This window comes from Ranitomeya variabilis, chromosome 6 (genome assembly GCF_051348905.1).
Source record: "Ranitomeya variabilis isolate aRanVar5 chromosome 6, aRanVar5.hap1, whole genome shotgun sequence".
Lineage (NCBI taxonomy): Eukaryota > Metazoa > Chordata > Amphibia > Anura > Dendrobatidae > Ranitomeya > Ranitomeya variabilis.
The window spans coordinates 448,512,726-448,532,630 of record NC_135237.1 but is presented as its reverse complement, the minus strand read 5'-3'; the positions used below and the strand labels follow the sequence as shown (position 1 = coordinate 448,532,630).

General features: G+C 40.0%; 1 protein-coding gene across 4 annotated transcripts in view; it reads right to left on the bottom strand.

Moving 5' to 3' along the window:
* SNTG1 (syntrophin gamma 1) overlaps positions 1-19,905 on the bottom strand; it is a 1,080,379-nt gene that overhangs the window by 504,012 nt on the left and 556,462 nt on the right. For all 4 annotated transcript variants that reach the window (XM_077270476.1, XM_077270477.1, XM_077270479.1 and 1 more), the window contains one exon: positions 11,397-11,451. In XM_077270476.1, the coding sequence (XP_077126591.1) occupies positions 11,397-11,423 (27 nt within the window). In that variant the 5' untranslated portion in view covers positions 11,424-11,451. The remainder of the gene's footprint in view (positions 1-11,396; positions 11,452-19,905) is intronic.

Sequence of the window (19,905 nt, the reverse complement as noted above, 5' to 3'; positions counted from 1 at the left end):
CTTACCGACATGCCAGCTTCCTGACTTTGATTTGGGCTCGCATGCCGAGCCCAAATTTTTCCCTGTACATGACATCCAATTTAATCAGCCATCAAGTGTATTTAACAGCGGTTGGTGGTGAAGAGCTGTTAACCTGTTAAATCCCTCTGTCAATGACTTACAGCAGCATTTAAAAGGTGCCAGCAGGGAGGTTCGCCTTTGACATGATCATGGGGCATTGATGGGTTGTCATGACAGTCCATGGCTGACGATCATAGGAGATTGTGATTGTAGCCATATTTATCACAGCTTCAAGTCCCCTAAGGGAATCATTAAAACACAGTGCAAAGTGAAAAGAAAAGCTTTTAAAAATATGTAAAAACTAAAAAAAAACACTAAAGTTTAAGTTACTACCCTTTGCCCTAATAATAAAAGTTAATTAAAAAACAATAAAACATACACATACTTGGTATTGTTGTGTTTGTAAAATTTTGATGTCTCAAAATATAAAATAAATTAATCTAGTTGATATACAGCACAATGAGAAAATAAATTTAAACACCAGAATTAATTTTCTTTCACCACTTAAATAAAGAAAACTATACATATTTGGTATCTGCATAATCATACTGACCTGTACAATTATATTGGCAGGTCCGGTTTACCATATGGTGAACATGGTAATTAAATAATACAAATAAAATAATTGAGCATTTTTACTTATATTGCATTTAGAACTCTTGATATTTCTCCCACCTTCTAGCACATGGTAAAGTAAATGGTGTAATTCAAAATTATGACTCGTTCCACAAAAAACAAACCCTCACATTGTTATGTGGGTGGAAAAATAAAAAATAAAGTTATGGACCTTGGAATAAAGGGATGAAAAATTGAAAAAGAAAAAATGGAAAATAGCTTTGTCAGGAAGGGGTTACAAAACTTCCTACTGCAGGCTCACACGTACAGTGGGGCAAAAAAGTTTTTAGTCAGTCAGCAACAGTGCAAGTTCCACCACTTAAAAAGATGAGAGGCGTCTGTAATTTACATCATAGGTAGACCTCAACTATGGGAGACAAACTGAGAAAAAAAATCCAGAAAATCACATTGTCTGTTTTTTTTATCATTTTATTTGCATATTCTGGTGGAAAATAAGTATTTGGTCAGAAACAAACAATCAAGATTTCTGGCTCTCACAGACATGTAACTTCTTCATTAAGAGTCTCCTCTTTCCTCCACTCATTTCCTGTAGTAATGGCACCTGATTAAACTTGTTATCAGTATAAAAAGACACCTGTGCACACCCTCAAACAGTCTGACTCCAAACTCCACTATGGTGAAGACCAAAGAGCTGTCAAAGGACACCAGAAACAAAATTGTAGCCCTGCACCAGGCTGGGAAGACTGAATCTGCAATAGCCAACCAGCTTGGAGTGAAGAAATCAACAGTGGGAGCAATAATTAGAAAATGGAAGACATTCAAGACCACTGATAATCTCCCTCGATCTGGGGCTCCACGCAAAATCCCACCCCGTGGGGTCAGAATGATCACAAGAACGGTGAGCAAAAATCCCAGAACCACGCGGGGGGACCTAGTGAATGAACTGCAGAGAGCTGGGACCAATGTAACAAGGCCTACCATAAGTAACACACTACCCCACCATGGACTCAGATCCTGCAGTGCCAGACGTGTCCCACTGCTTAAGCCAGTACATGTCCGGGCCCATCTGAAGTTTGCTAGAGAGCATTTGGATGATCCAGAGGAGTTTTGGGAGAATGTCCTATGGTCTGATGAAACCAAACTGGAACTGTTGGTAGAAACACAACTTGTCGTGTTTGGAGGAAAAAGAATACTGAGTTGCATCCATCAAACACCATACCTACGGTAAAGCATGGTGGTGGAAACATCATGCTTTGGGGCTGTTTCTCTGCAAAGGGGCCAGGACGACTGATCCAGGTACATGAAAGAATGAATGGGGCCATGTATCGTGAGATTTTGAGTGCAAACCTCCTTCCATCAGCAAGGGCATTGAAGATGAAACGTGGCTGGGTCTTTCAACATGACAATGATCCAAAGCACACCACCAGGGCAACGAAGGAGTGGCTTCGTAAGAAGCATTTCAAGGTCCTGGAGTGGCCTAGCCAGTCTCCAGATCTCAACCCTATAGAAAACCTTTGGAGGGAGTTGAAAGTCCATGTTGCCAAGCAAAAAGCCAAAAACATCACTGCTCTAGAGGAGATCTGCATGGAGGAATGGGCCAACATACCAACAACAGTGTGTGGCAACCTTGTGAAGACTTACAGAAAACGTTTGACCTCTGTCATTGTCAACAAAGGATGTATTACAAAGTATTGAGATGAAATTTTGTTTCTGACCAAATACTTATTTTCCACCAGAATATGCAAATAAAATGATAAAAAAACAGACAATGTGATTTTCTGGATTTTTTTTTCTCAGTTTGTCTCCCATAGTTGAGGTCTACCTATGATGTAAATTACAGACGCCTCTCATCTTTTTAAGTGGTGGAACTTGCACTATTGCTGACTGACTAAATACTTTTTTGCCCCACTGTAAGTAGATTTGATACTGGTGTCCGTACCTCATTTACCTATTTTATACTTGCTAAAGTCAGTAAAGTAAACCGTTCACTGTGTGCCTTATAAATTTGTGTCTTATATTGTTTACAATATGTTGACTGTGGCTTAAATCTTTTTAATAATTTAACCCCTTAGTGATAGAGACAATTTAGTACTTAATGACCAAGCCAATTTTTACAATTCTGACCACTGTCACTTTATAAGGTTATAGCTCTGGAACTCTTTAACATATCCCACTGATTCTGAGAATGTTTTTTCAAGACATATTGTACTTTTCTTTGATATAATTGAGTTCATTTGTGAAAAAAACGTGAATTTGGCAAAAATGTTGCAATTTTGAAACTTTAATTTTTGTACCCTTAAATCAGAGAGTGGTGTAACACAAAATAGGTAATAAATAACATTTTCCACATTTCTACTTTAAATCGGCACAATTTTGGAAACCCAATTTTTTTTCTTGAGGACGTTATAAGGATTAAAAGTTTACCAGCAATTTCTCATTTTTCCAACAAAATTTACAAAACCATTTTTTCTAGGGACCACCTCACATTTGAAGTGAGTTTGGTGGGTCAATACAACAGAATATACCCAGAATTGACACCATTCTAAAACCTGCACCCCTTAAGATGCGAAAAACCACATTAAAAAAGATTGTTAACCCTTGAGGTGCTTCACGAGAACTAAAGCAATGTGGAAGAAAAAATGAGCATTTTACTTTGTTTCACATAAAAATTATATTGGAACCACTTTTTCACAAGGGTATTAGGCGAAAAAGTACCAGAAAATTTGTTGTGCAATTTCTCTTGAGTACGCTGATTTTTTTAATGCAAAATTGGCTGGAATCAATGGTGGCACCATGTCATGTTTGGAGACCCTCTGATGTACCTAAACACTGGAACCCCTCAATTCTAACTCCAACACACCCCAATCCCTAATCCTATAACTAACCCTAACCTAATCATAAACCTAACCTTAACAGACCCCTAATCCTAATCCCAACCCTAACCGTAATCCCAACCATAACCACAACCCTAACCCACCCCTAGCTTAAGCCCAACCCTAATCCTAGCTTTACCCCAACCCTAACCCTAACTTTAGCCAACCCTAACTTTAGCCCAACCCTAACACTAGCCCCAACCCTAACTCTAGCCCCAACCATAACCCTAGCCCAACCCTAACCCTAGCCTCAACCCTAACCCTTGCCCCAAACCTAACCCCAACCCAACTCTAACCCTAGCCTCAACCCTTACCCTAGCTTTAGCCCAACCCTAACTCTAGCTTTATCCCAACCCTAACACTAGCTTTATCCCAACCCTAACCCTAGCTTTAGCACAATCCAAACTCTATCTTTAGCCCAGCTCACTTTAGCCCAACTATAACCCTAATGGAAAAATGGAAATATATATTTTTTATTATTTTTATTTTATTTTTTTCCCTAATGGGGTGATAAAGAGGGTTTTTTTTTTTTTACTATTTTTTAATTTTGATCGCTGTGATAGGGTCTATCACAGTGATCAAAATGAACCAATAGGAACATTTTCTTATTATTTGCTGGGTGCCGGCTTGCAGATTTTGGCGGGTGTCCTGAAAGAAGATGCCGGCGGTCAGGGGGACTTCACGGGGAGTTGCAGAGACATCAGCAGCATCGGGGGATCAGGGGACCTCATTTCTCTGTCCACTGAGGAGGAGAGAGAAATTAAATGGGAAATCTGATTTTTTTTTTCGCAACATCAGGGTCGGTAAAAAACTGCCCTGAATCATGCTCTGAGTCTGGAGGGCACTATACCCTTATACTCAGCCCCATTAAAAAGTGGTGCTTTGGTTTAAGTACCCTTAACTGCCGCCGTTAAAAGATGTATCGGCGGTCATTAAGGGGTTAAGTTAAAAATAAAATCATAAACCCACATTTTGATTTATAGATATGAATTAATGAGTCAAATGTGCTGACGTAATTGGCAAGAATTTTCTCTTTGCTTAATTTGTTTCGACAAACATCACTACAAGCCCTCATGATGACCTTTATAAAATGTAATATCTTATTCAGAATTACCAAACAAGAACAAAGACTTTTTATGCCCTACAGACTTTTTGAACAATATTATATGATTGCAATTTGGTAATTATTTGCTTTACGCTTTACTGTAAAATTCTCAATAAAAAGTTAATGAGCTAGACTAGACTACAGACTATGTTAGAAAAAATACATAATTACCCAAGTCATCCCTTTTTCTCTTTTAATTTTTAGCATTGTTAAGTAAATATAAAGATAATAATAAGGTGCGTTCGCAGCCTGGTGTGCATCATGCAGAGATGGTAACTGCTGCACGGTAATGGAGGACACCAGGTGGTGGTATCACACTGGACACACGTGGGTTAACCGTCACCTGGTATGCACTTGCGACGAGCTCTGTTACTTCACAGAGCTGCAGTACCACAGAGCACAAATACCGTACCCTGTTAGCTGTCACAGGGAACAGCTGAATCAGCGCTAGAGTTCAGTCACAAGACAGCCCCAGGGACGTAGGGTATGTATCTCTCTAAACCCACTAGCGCATGGCGTCACACTTGCGATGCCTGGACATCACCTGACTAATAGATTTAGTGCACACACTGCACGCATTATTGCACTAGTGAATGCCTCTAACCACCCTGACTAGGGAATTAAGCACACTGATTGCGCACGACGTCGAACTGGCGAACGCCACTAGTAGACGCTGGTTATCATGCTCAGTGCTGGCAATGCACTGCTTGGTGCTGTATTTGCTCCAATCACCCAGATTCAGACACAACACAAGGAAAGATAAGTAGGAGCTTGTACCAGTTACATACATGCATCCACACACACCATGATTTTGGATATACTAGCACACGGCCGTGTAGCTGGGCTAACCTTTTATAGTGGCAGTCTTCCGGGACCTTGCTACTGAACCAATCTGAGCAGCTTGAGGACCTGAGCATGTGACCTCCAACCACCAATGAGAGGTCGTCTCAGGGGCATGCTCAGATGGCCAAAAGCAGGACTTAGTCCTAGGACGTCTGCTCGCCGCTGACTAATGCTGGTTACTATAGCTGGTCCTGGGATGGCAGCAGCAACCAGACACACAGCATTAGCCTAAGCAAGAAACTGGGAACTACGTCTCTGCTGAGCAGGATCCTCTGAGGAAGAACATGACATGGCTTGATATTCCCCCTGTGAAGCGGTGGGAACTTGATGCCTAACAAGCATGATTACAAGTTTTGTATTTGTTGCTTACTTTATTATTATTTTTTAGTTCTGTGGACAAGACCTAAAAATTGCATTGCTGTAAATAGTATGCCCATATCACTAAAGGAATTAAATGCCATGCAATCAGAAAAAGTAATAGCAGAAAAAATATATCATAATTAAAAAAAATGGATTAGAGCTTTATGTTATTTCTGTGACTGTAAATTTGTTCTGTGAAATAATTTAAGTCAAAATGTAAGATTTTTTTGTTTTGCCATCCAGTGGATGAGGAGAGTGCTGATAGCTATTACTAGTATTTCTTGATACAGACGAAAAATACAACAAATACAACTGGAAACAAGACAAGAGTCAAAAGTAGTGGTATTCTTTGGAAGAGCATCTTTAAATGTGCTATTCAAAATGAATTCCTTTGCTAATGCAAAAGTAAAAAAAAAATGGTATATGACTTGTTTTGGGCACCTTCACCATGCTGTGATTTTAATTACATCCTAACACAGTTGGTTCTGAGCTTCCTATAAAAGCAGGCTTTACCATGTTATTAGCCATAGGTAAGTGTTCACACTATGCAGTCAGCTCAGTTACCCATCCGATCTGAGATTACCTTGACGTTTGGTGGATGGGCTCACAACTTTTGGCCAAATCTTGTGCTAAGAATCTCATGTGTTTTTTCATAAATTTCCCTAGCCATTATGCTATTCACATTTCACATATTGCACATTTCCTTGCCTTAGCACAGTAAATTTTTGAGTGCAGCCATTAATCTATTTGCTATATGACTTTTTTGGTTATGCACCAGTTCAGATTAGATTGCTGTTTGGTCAGTTTTCTTATATTTACTATGTATTATTTTTCTGGCTTGAACTGTTGTGAATTACGCTCTTGGGCTCCCTCCGGTGGTTGTAAGTGGCACTTTTGTGAGTTCTGCTCTTAGGCTCCTGTTGTGAATTCCGTTCTCGGGCTCCCTCCTGTGGTCATGAGTGGTACTGTGTGAGTTTGTTCTTGGGCTCCCTCTGGTGGCCTTTAGCGATATGGCGGGTCTTGGCTGGGCTCAGCTGTTTCATCTCCTGCTAGGCTGGGCCTATTTAACTCACCTGGACCTTTACTTGTCGCCTGCTGTCGGTGTATTCAGTCCTGATCCTGTGCTCTCCTGAATATTCCTTGTGACCAGTCTCCTGCTATGAGAAGCTAAGTTTGCTTGTTCAGTTTCTCATTATTTCCTTGAAAACGTTTCTCATTATATTTTGAGTTCAGCCCAGCTTGCTTTTATGTGATTTTTGCTTGCTGGTTAGTTCTGGGGTGCAGAGTGCGCCCCTCACATCGTGAGTCGGTGTGGGGGTTCTTGTATTCTCTGCGTGGTTTACTTTTGATAGTTTTGTACTGACCGCACAGACACCTATCTATTTTCTGCCTATCTAGTATTAGCGGGCCTCATTTGCTAAACCTGTTTCATCTCTACGTTTGTGTTTTCCCCTTAACTCACCGTTATTATTGGTGGGGGGCTATCTCAAACTTTGTGGATATTTCTCTGAGGCAAGTGAGGTCTTTGCTTTCTCTCTAGGGATAGTCAGTTTCTCAGGCTGTGACGAGACGTCTAGGTTTTCAGGTAACGTTCCACAGCTGCCTTTAGTGTGTTTGGATAGGATCAGGATTGCGGTCAGTATAGCTTCTACATCCCCAGAACTTGTCCTATATATTCAGGGTATATGTGTCAGGTCAGTTTGAGATCCTACCACCAGGATCATAACAGGCTCCCTCCGGTGGTTTTGAGTGGAACTGCTGCTCCTTGGATTTAGCAGTCAGCAGCTGCTTCCACTGATCGTCTTTCTGGCTCGGCTATTTATCCTGGCTCTCTCCTTCAGCCTGGGCCAGTTGTCAATGGTTCCTGGTTGGATTCACATCTCTGCTTGGATTTCCTTGATATTCTGACCAGTTCAGCAAAGATAAGTCCTTGCTTCTTCTTTTGATGTCCACATATTGTGAACTTAATCGTTCAGCTCTTTCTATGTTTTTTCTTGTCCAGCTTGTCAATATGGATTTATTCAGTTAAGCTGGAAGCTCTGGGAAGCAGATTTACCCTCCACATCTTTAGTCAGGTGTGGAGATTTTTGTAAACTTTGTGGTGGATTTTTCTAGTTTTTTTTATACTGACCGCACAGTATTCTGTCCTGTTCTATCTATCTAGCTAGACTGGCCTCCTTTGCTACATTCGGATTTCATTCTGCGTATGTCATTTCCCTCTCCACTCACAGTCAATATTTGTGGGGGGCTGCCTTTCCTTTGGGGATTTTCTCTGAGGCAAGATAGCTTTCCTGTTTCCATCTTTAAGGGTAGTTAGTCCTCCGGGTGTGACGAGGTGCCTAGGGAGTGACAGGAACATCCCACGGCTACTTCTAGTGTTGTGATAAGCTCAGGAACTGCGGTTAGTACAGGTACCATCTCCTCCAGAGCTCGTCCCATGTTGCTCCTAAACCACCAGTTCATAACATTGAACGCTCTGCCCTTCACCATGCTGTGATTTTAATTACATCCTAACACAGTTGGTTCTGAGCTTCCTATAAAAGCAGGCTTTACCATGTTATTAGCCATAGGTAAGTGTTCACACTAGGCAGTCAGCTCAGTTACCCATCTGATCTGAGATTACCTTGACGTTTGGTGGATGGGCTCACAACTTTTGGCCAAATCTTGTGCTAAGAATCTCATGTGTTTTTTCATAAATTTCCCAAGCCATTATGCTATTCACATTTCACATATTGCACATTTCCTTGCCTTAGCACAGTAAATTTTGAATGCAGGCATTGATCTATTTGCTATATGACTTTTTTGGTTATCCACCAGTTCAGATTAGATTGCTGTTTTGTTAGTTTTCTTATATTTACCTTGTTTTGGGCACCGTCAGACTATGTAAGGACAAACCACATGCAAAATAAGGGGGGAAGATGACATAAATGTAATCATACATTTCTAGAAGAAATAACAGAGGAGAAGCACAACAAACAATTCTGAGAAACGATGCTTCAGAGCTGTTATTATGAGGAGTGCAATCATTTACTAGAAAAGTAAGAAAATCAAATTCTAGTAATTTTACTGTGGGACAATCTTATTACATTTTTTAATATTACATTCTGTTGTCGTCAAATATCTATTGTGCTTTTAGTAACTAGCCGTAATGTTTACAATGTCATTAAACATGCATATGAGTCCAGCTTGGCTTTACTAGTTACAGTCAATCTCAGAAATAGTTCTTAGATTCGCTATCTATGGAGGCAGTCAGAAGCCGTACACATAGTGTAACATATCTAAAAGGATGAATACAATTATATTTCAATATCCTGGAACAGTTAAAGTAATAAATGCATTATACGACTGAATAAATACAACTTTATTGATGGGACAGATGTTAATACATACCAGCCAGTTCCTACAAAATTCCTCCATCACTTTCACATACAATAGTATAGTTGTGGCTTGATACTTGCTCTAACCTCTGATATAATTACATTTTTCAATACCATTGATCACAACAGTATATCAAGAAGGATGATAGGATGAAGCTGGCAGGTGAAAGCAAAATGAGATTTTTGTGCCACATGCTTGCTTTTCATCATTAAAGGGAATCTGTCAGCAGATTTTTGCTATGTAATCTGAGGACAGGATGAGGTAGGGGCTGACACATAGATTACAAGGATGTTTCACTTATTGGTCTGTGTTCTGTTCCAATATAATGACTGTTTTATCACCTGACATTATCACTGTCTGTACTACAGCTTCTTAAAGACCTTGTCTGACCACTCCTCCGCCTCTGATAAGCAGCTCCCTGTCATTGTACACAAAAAGCTGTGGTGTGTGCGAGGGCTGTTTTCTGAGCTCTGGTAGATGCTAAATCTAAAAATTCTGTGTCACAACTGCTGCACTCAGTAAACTAAGTGACACATCTTTGGAATCAGGGTCTCTTTTACTACATTTTGCTCCTCTTCAAAGAAGTAGTTAAAATCTGGTGACAGATTCTCTTGGTAGAAGGGGCCTAGATATTGCACCTTTTTGTAACTACAATGACAATCACTTTTTTTAGAAACATCAGGGTTGCTTCCCTATGCATAATTGATCTTCATTCTAAATAAGATCCACTGGCTTCTCACTGTGGATGGATTTATTGAATGTAGAATTACAGAGTTCAGCAGTACCTCATCATAGTATCCTTATACAATTCAATATAATGGAGAGCATTGCGCAGCTGCAAAGCGACAATGCAGTTTTATTTTTCCTGCAGACACAGTATTCACTTCCAGCCATCGGGGTGGCACTAGGGCTGTAAACAGTCTGCATCTACTATAGAGTAAGAGCCCTGTGATCACTTCCTCTGCTCCTTGACAGAATGCTTGATCTACAAACATGCTGCAGAGAGTCAGGGAGTAGTGGGCATGTTTCACTGTCTGCTAAATTCTTACTGCTTACAGCCCTTGTGAACAGCTGCAGGTAGAATATAATGTAATTTCTTCCCTGCAACCATACTTCCAATAAAACTTCTGCATGTTTTAAAACATTATTTACCTGCAGATTGCTGCTAAGACTGCAGGTATATAGCGTATTTTTCTTTTTCTTTTTTTTTTGCTGACAGGCTTCCCTTAGTGTCGTGTAACAAGTGCTTGAAAATGGTGACAGTAGCTGCTATCAGTGTCTATAGCTGTGATCTGATAGCTGTTACTGCACATGATAAATATAAGTAAATAAGTACTATTTTTTCTGACTTGAACGCCCCGCCCTTCACCATGCTGTGATTTTAATTACATCCAAGCACAGTTGGTTCTGACCTTCATATAAATGCAGGCTTTACCATGTTATTAGCCATAGGTAAGTGTTCACACTAGGCAGTCAGGTCAGGTACCCATCCGATTTGAGATTACCTTGACGTTTGGTGGATGGGCTCACATTTTTTGGACAAATCTTGTACTAAGCATCTCATGTGTTTTTTCAAAGATGTTACTGCACATGAGCCATCGGAGCCATCTTACTGGTGAAGAAAAGACTAATTCTCCTCCAAGATGGCGCTGCCCTCGTCTGCTCATCAGGCAAAAAAAATACTCTATATACCTGTAGTCTTAGCAGTAATCTGCAGGTAAATAATGTTTTAAAACATGCAGAAGTTTAATTGGAATTTTCAAATTGATTTTTTTCCAAGCTGAATAGCATGAAGAAAATGTTTTATTGGCACATTAAACATGCGATTATGCTGCAGAGTAGGTGCCAGTCCGCCTGTCAGCAGTCTGTATTATGAATATCTAATCAGAACATCACATGAAGACCCCCCCACAGCCGGAGCATGAGCATATCATTAACTCAAAACTGAAAATAAAGATTAAACAACAACCACAAGATTGATTTCATCAACCCAAGTATCATTTTAATCAGAATAGCGGCCCCAACTTGACACTGTGTGTAGGTTACTGAGCACAATCCTGCTGACAGGTTCCCTTTAATGGCTAAATTACTAAAACACAAAAAACCTGCATACAGTACGTGATTTTGTAGCATTCCAGTGAAGGCAATCAAAAAGAACTTGTCTTCTGTAATTTTTAAAGGTGTAATAATTTACTGCTCACCTCATCACATGTGGTCCGGAAATCCATATGCCGTAGCACAGAAAGGAGTATTTGTCTAAAAAAAAATAAAACAAAAAGAATTACTATCCCACATTGATATTTTCAGAAAACCTCAACAGTCATTAGCAATGAAGAGAGTTAAGTAGGTGAGACAGGCCAGATGTAAGAGTAGATCTCCTTTTGTATGTTTTTTTATATTTTGTAGATTTTTTTTGCAAACAAACTTATACTATCTGGTGGTTGCTTTCATATCTTTTCTTCTGAAATTTGAAAGTGGAAGGTTTCATTTTTGGGTTGTTGGCATACATGAAGAAATCTTTTGATGCTCAAATTCGTCAGACATATTTTTTTTAAAAATGTGATTTTTCAGCACATTGATTTGTGGCAAATCTAAAGTGCTGGAAAGCCACCAATTGCCCTCAAAAGATGTGACTCTGAGGTCTCATAGAACTGTATCCAAACCCTTTCTAGCTACTAAATAGAAACACAGACATCAATTTCAAAGTGACATCAACACATATGGCTATGGGTAAATGGATGTTAGCTGATTGCAACAAATGGCCTTTTTCTCAACCTAATCTTCACTGCTGTTCTTTCAAGCACCATCTGTATACTTTCTTCAGCATTACATAGCTTTCAATCTCTATCCTTAAACTGTGAGCTGTGATGTCCTCTTACTATCCATATTCACCACAAAATGTCAGCTGAATTCCCTGCTTTTGCATTTATATAGGCTATAATAGTCACTCTTTGTTGACTGTGTTATATCAGGCGATGTTGATATTGTGTAATCCTTCTCAGGCTCATGAATTCTTTTGCAATGGGTAAAATGTCAAATGCCATTTCAGGCAAATTTACCAGGTTAAAGGAATTCCTAAAAAATTGTCAAGAATTTGACTTCCATTGAATTGATTTGGTCATCTACAAATGTTAAAGTTTATTTAACTGTAAGTTAATGACCAAGTGATATTTCTGTTTTTCTTTTTTAATAAATTAGCAAAAATTTCTACATTTCTGCTTTTGTTCAGTCAAGATAGGGTGCAGAGTGTACATTAATGAGAAAACAATGAACTTTTTTGAAGTTACCAAATGGCTGCAATGAAACAAAGAGTGAAAATTTCAAGGGGTCTGAATGCTTTCCGTACCCATTGTATATACCATATCTTTCAGACTATAAGATGCACTTTTTTCTTCCCAAAATTTGGCGGGAAATGGGGGGTGTGTCTTATAGTCCTGATGTACCTGCTGTGGCTTTGGATGGTGGGTGGAGGGGCAGCAGCGGCGGAGCAGTGGGTCACAAAAGGCAGGGGCTGGCTGCTGCAGCTAACCCTGGAGAACAGTGAATATTCATTTCTCTTTAATAGTGGGCACACTTTTAGCTACAGCTGCCTGCTTCCTGCAGCTGCTGGGCTTTGAAGTGTGCCTGCTACTGAAGAGAATGAATATTCACTGTACTCCATGCCCAGGGAAGTGAAGAGCAGTGAATATTCATTCCTTTTAGTAGAAGGCACAGGTGTTAGCCCGGCAGCTGCAGGATGCCAGTGGCTCAGATTACTGTGTCCACTATTAAAGATCAATGTGTATTCACTGCTCCACACACCTATTGTCCCGGACATGGGGAGCAGTGAGTTTTCTGGCAGCTGTCCTCTGCTTGTATGACATCACTGCCATTTGATGCTTATAAGCATAAATCAGCTGCTGGCATCAGAACAGGACACTGAGGGAGCACAGGGAAGGTAAGTAGAATGGTTTATTTTTTTATGTTTTTTTCTGATGGGGGCCATATATACCAGTCTTGGGAGTGGGCCATTAATACCAGGATAAGGATGAGGGGACCATATGTACCAGGATAGGGATGAGGGGGGCCATACATACCAGGATAGGAGATATTAGTACAGAATTGACCACATTTTTTGCTTCATTTTTTTTTCTTAATTCCTCCTCTAGTACTTAGGTGCGTCTTATGGTCTGAAAACTACAGTGTATATATACACACATACAGACAATATTGAAAAACATACAGAAAAAATAAGACAACAAAGGTAAAAAATAGAGAAAATGGGAGACACCTATAAAGCATGTGTGTAAGTCATAAAGGAGTACAAGTAGGTATTAGCAACAAGTAAGATATAGAATGTATACATTTCATTATAGATAAGCATACTTTTGTACAGCAAAAACATTGCACTAACTGCAAATAAATGGTGTTGGTTGGTCTAAAACTAACTTTCTTACCTACTGTCCATTTCACACAACTGTCAAATGGAAATATTTATTGTGCCAAAAGCTCAAGAAAATGATTGTATCCCACCAGGAACATGCAATGAAAACTTTTCTAAACTTTATTTTTGAAAATATCCCATTATTTTGCTCAGACTGGTTAGATCATGCTCTTGGCAAAAAAATATAAAAATCAAAAAGTGGACTAAAGATATTTTAGTCTGCAGTTCTGTAGTCTAGAAATCCTAACTACTTAACGGCTAAAATCCCTAATATGATCTTAAACTACTTATTCCTATTGAATTATTAGGATCCAAACATGGTAGAAAAAATGGAAAAGGTAAGTCAGTACCCAGTCTTAATGTGATTTCAGAAGAGGTTTGAACCTACCACATCATAACAATCAGCATCAAACACCTAATTATTAGAGATCTTCAAATATTTATATCAGGACAGATTATAGCTACACCATATTGCTGATCTGTCACTGCTGCTGGCAACTCTTCTAATTCTTTTCTTCTTTATCAATTGAATCATCAAATTATTCACATGCTACTACACTCATTGTCTTCACAGTTGCAGCTGTACAACATATTACTATGTGAAGTATTTTTACAATGTTTTAGATCATTTTCTTTGTGTCTTTATAGCTTAGCTATGAGCTCTGTCAAACTCTCGCTAATTTAAATCACCCTGAAATGGCTGCTGCATTCCCTACTTAGGTTTTCATACAGGCTGTGGTAGAAACTTAAATGACTGCACTATGTGATAGCTGCAAGGCAATATTGGGATATCCATGCATTTGTGCCTGAAATCATGTCAAGCTTCTGTGGCTGATGCAATCTTCTGCAATGTGTAAGCTGGCGTTTTGTAGGTGATTTGCGCAGAATTGCAAATTATTTGAATGTTTCCGGATCTGCAGATTTCATAACATTTTAGGTGATTCACATCAAAATGATTTGCTCATCTTTACTAATTAGTAAAATAAATCTTAAATCTTGAGTTTAAAATATTATGAAAATCCTTTTAGCTACAATCTAATATCTGACTTCTGTGGTTGGGGAAAACACAATGCAGTAAGCTGCAGGAAACATGTGTAACAAGATGCAGGAGTTTACAGGTTTGAAAAAATATGCCAGGCTCATACAATAAAATTAACACGAATAATTAATTTAGTGTAGTTTGGATGCAGATTTCTTATCAAAAGCTATGAATTTACAACTGAAAAAAAGGTTTAAGGATATACTGGGACTTTTCTCATTTGTATATAGCCTAAAATCATATGCATCAATAACTGCATTAATGTGAACGTAGCTTAGAGACTCATGTACCCTGCCTTAATTGACCACATGCAAAATAAATGACACATGAAAAAACACAGAATGCTGAGGAAAACAGGAGATTATATTTTGTGATGGCATTTTTTTTCATTCTCAATCTTTACAATGTCACAGTACAAAGAAGCAGTTGCCAAAATTAACATAAACAGGTATGCTGTATCCTTTTAATAACACAAGATTAGCTGCTCTTGATTTGTAATTACAGGTGTGGAATACAGTTTATTTTTTTAATTTATTTTATGCACTGAGATAAGTCAATGAGTTTGTAAGAATCTTGATAACCATTGCAAATGCAATATGTAGACTAGTATGGTAGCTAGTTGGTAGCTCTGTTGTACCCTACCCTTAGAAATCATACACATTGTAATATGATTGTAATGAGCTGTTCAACAAAGCTGCACTGCCAAACTGAGATTTGATTAATCTGTTCTTTAAAAAAAAAAAAAAATGATTACAATAGTTAGAGAAAAAGTTCCCACAACGGAAAAGAAATCCAATAAAGTAAAGGCTGCAAATGTGCAGTATATTCACATTGACTTGAGTTGCAGATAAAAGGAAATACCTACTACATAGCAGGTTAATATTATGGGTAATGGACATGCATGTCATCATGGTGACAACTGTCAGCGGAGAATACAGGAAAACAAAAATCTGACAAATATGTTTACTCAGTAATCTGACTCAGAATCACAAGTTTGACATGTCATCCCAACAGATGTTTTATAAACTGAATGTCAAAAATGTCATCTCCAATGTTCTCATCTGATATTAAAAAGCAGAACAATCTCGGTTTAAATTTGATTTGGGAAACTCTGACATTTAATTTTTAGATGTTAAAAATTGGTCAAAACAAGAGTCTTTTAAATCCCTTTCTCCTTTTAAAAAGACAAAATCTGTTACATTTATTAAAGCAAACTTTAGATTTAAATCCCTACATTTAAATTACAATTGACAATCACAATTTCTTCTTGTGCATTACCGGATGCCCTAAGATGCTCAGTCAAGCACACATGCTGGCTAAGTAACGAACATGCACAAAAAATAGATTTAATTGCTTTAAATTGAAAGTTTCATGTTAATATTATATATTCGCTGTACATCCTCATTCTTATCCGTGTAATCCCAGTTCACTTATAAACATGAAAATGTGAAATATAGATAATAAATGTGTAGAAATTACACTGCATATTGCATGGTCCTTACAACTACAGGAATATTGAATTTCACATTTTCTGGCTGTATCATTCATAATGAAAGGATGCTTACATTTTATGCACATTTTTTACACTGTAATAGCTCTTCTTATGATATGTAATAGTGCATGCACAATCGCTACTGTTAAAGAAGTGCTATGGTGATGGCAGGGCCAAGTTCTTATAGCTACAAAGCACAGTTTTCTTTATCATGAATATTTAGAAAATGAAAAATCAAGAAGATACAATTACGAAATGTACTAAATAAGATAATGATCTTTAAAAAAAAGCTTTGTGGTGTTATTTCCTCATACTGGTACATACTCAAAGATGGTTAAAATATATTCTCTCCTTCTCTGCTTCACCCTTCCAGCTCTTCTTGGGTTGTTTAGATAGTTTGTGAAGTCTGTAATTAATGCTGTCTGATATCTCATGGCGATAGGACAATATTGGATGAAAGTTGTTCATCCTATACAACTGATCCAAGAGCAATCAGTTGAAAAAAAAGTTGTGCAGACACTGATTTCAACTGGCTCTGTTTTCTTTTAACATTGAAGTCTTTGATAAAGATTGTCATCTAGATTGAAACGCGTTGCTTCTATCCCCTTTTCTCTGCCATGAGGAGCACCCACCAACGCTGCAAGTTTAAAATGGATTAATAAAGATTGGAATTTTAACTGGAACTACAACTTTTTTGCTGTATCGTTCATCACTTCTCATCAGGACGGTGTTCCGTGCACCTGTGGTGGCTGTCGGTGAGATGGCTTTAGCCCATTTTCTTTAGATTTACCTAAAGACACTGACTCAAAGGTCTCACTCTAAGCAAAATTTAAAAAATGGCACATTTTTAAAGCTTTTACAGGCTCGTTATTAATGTATTTTTTAACTTAATGATTAGTACAGAGCTCCATTACCGCCGCTGCTTTCTGTCAAATACAGAGGCGACCTTATTTACTTCAGTGGCCATTGCTACACTATCTGACACGAGTCATTGACTGGAAAAATGTTGCTCCTGAATGAATGCAGCTAAGTTTTGTAGTCCTGTATATGCCCGTAACTTGATCATGTAAGACACAGATTACATCACATGAGCTGCCCAGAATTATACTGTGGCTCTTATCCTGCCCTTTTGATACTGCTGGACTAGTTATCTCCCTTAATGAAGTTTAATATATTTTCCATAATAAACAAACATTACATTTTTTTAACCCCTTAACGACCGCCGATACGCCTTTTAACGGCGGCCGCTAAGGGTACTTAAACCACAGCGCCGTTAATTAACGGCGCTGTGGAAAAAGTGAATAGCGCCCCCCAGAGTCGGATTTTCTCTGGGGTCTCGGTTGCTGAGGGTAGCCGAGACCCCAGAGAACATGATTCGGGGGGTTTTTACCGACCCCCGAGTTGCGATCGCCGGTAATTAACCGTTTACCGGCGGTTGCAACAAAAAAAAAACGCGATTTGCCATTTAATTTCTCTGTCCTCCGATGTGATCGCACATCGGAGGCAGAGAAATAGTGTCCCCGATGGCCCCCAATAGCCCCCCAATACTCACCTATCTCCCCCGGTGCTCCTCATGGCTCCCGATGGGCGCCGCCATCTTTTTTCCGGGAAAAAATGGCCGCCCGGCACCCGGAAGATCTTTGGGGTCTCGGCTGCCGGGGGTAGCCGAGACCCCAAAGAACATGACCCCTGTTTTGCGATCGCCGGTAAATAACTGTTTACCGGCAACCGCAAAAAAAAAAAAGTGATCTGTAATTCTCTGTCCTCTGATGTGATCGCACATCAGAGGACAGAGAAATAGGGGGATTCGGGGACCCTATCATACTCACCCGGTGTCCCCGGGTCTTCCTGCGTCTCCTCTTGCCGGCCGGCTTCTTCCTCTGCAAAGAAAATGGCAGGCGCATGCGCAGTGCGCCCGCCATCTGTTGCCATCTGCCGGCCGGCAGGAGAGACGAGTTGGGGCTAAAATTAGGGTTAGGGTTAGGGCTAGGGTTAGGGTTAGGGTTAGGGCTAGGGTTAGGGCTAGGGTTAGGGTTAGGGCTAGGGTTAGGGTTAGGGCTAGGGTTAGGGTTAGGGTCGGAGCTAAATTTAGGGTTAGGGTTAGGGTTAGGCTACTTTCACACTAGCGTTTTTTGGCTTCCATCGCAATGCGTCGTTGGAGAAAAAACGCGTCCTGCAAAAGTGCTTGCAGGATGCGTTTTTTTCTCCATTGACTTGCATTAGCGACACATTGCGACGGATTGCCACACGTCGCATCCGTCGTGCGACGGATGCGTCGTCCTTTGGCGGACCGTCGGCACAAAAAAACGCTACATATAACTTTTTTTGTGCGACGTGTCCGCCATTTCCGACCGCGCATGCGCGGCCGGAACTCCGCCCCCGCCTCCCCGCACCTCACAATGGGGCAGCGGATGCGTTGAAAAAACAGAATCCTCTGCACCCATTGTGCGGCGTTTACAATGCTAGCGTCGGTACGTCGGCCCGATACACTGCGATGGGCCGAGTACGACGCTAGTGTGAAAGTAGCCTTAGGCTTCTTTCACATTTGCGTCGGTACGGGGCGGTCGCAATGCATCAGCCCGACGTACCGATGCACGTTGTGAAAATTGTGCACAACGTGGGCAGTGGATGCAGTTTTTCAATGCATCCGCTGCCCAGTCGATGTCTTGGGGAGGAGGGGGCAGAGTTACGGCCACGCATGCGCAGAAATGGTGGACGCGACGTACAAAAAAAAGGTTACATTGAACTTTTTTTGTGACGACGGTCCACCAAAACACAATGGATCCAGTGCACGATGGACGCGACGTGTGGCCATCCGTCGGTAATACAAGTCTATGGGCAAAAAAGGCATCCTGTGGGCACATTTGCAGGATCCGTTTTTTGTCCAAAACGACGGATTGTGATGGATGCCACACGACGCAAGTGTAAAAGTAGCCTTAGGGTTAGGGTTGGGGCTAAAGTTAGGGTTAGGGCTAGGGTTGGGGCTAAAATTAGGGTTAGGGTTAGGGTTGGGGCTAAAGTTAGAGATAGAGTTGGGATTAGGGTTAGGGTTTGGATTAGGGTTGGTATTAGGGTTACGGTTGGGATTAGGGTTACGTTTGGGATTAGGGTTGGGATTAGGGTTAGGGTTGGGATTAGGGTTAAGGTTAGGGTTGGGATTAGGGTTAGGGGTGTATTGGGATTAGGGTTAGGTTTGAGGTTAGGGTTGAGATTAGGGTTAGGGGTGTGTTGGATTTAGGGTTTTGATTAGGGTTATGGTTAGAGTTGAGATTAGGGCTGTTTTGGGGTTAGGGTTGTGATTATCGTTAGGGTTGTGATTAGGATTATGGATCGGGTTGAGATTAGGGTTAGGGGTGTGTTGGAGTTAGGGTTGGAGTTAGAATTGGGGGGTTTCCACTGTTTAGGTACATCAGGGGGTCTCCAAACACGACAGACAATTTTGCGCTAAAAAAGTCAAATGGTGCTCCCTCCCTTCTGAGCTCTGCCATGCGCCCAAACAGTGGTTTACCCCCACATATGGGGCATCAGCGTACTCGGGATAAATTGCACAACTATTGGGGTCTAATTTCTCCTGTTACCCTTGTGAAAATAAAAACTTGGGGGCTAAAAATCTTTTTTGTGGGAAAATTTTTTTTATTTTATTTTCACTACTCTGCATTATAAACTTCTGTGAAGCACTTGAGCATTCAAAGTTCTCACCACATATCTAGATAAGTTCCTTAGGGGGTCTAGTTTCCAAAATTTGGTCACTTGTGG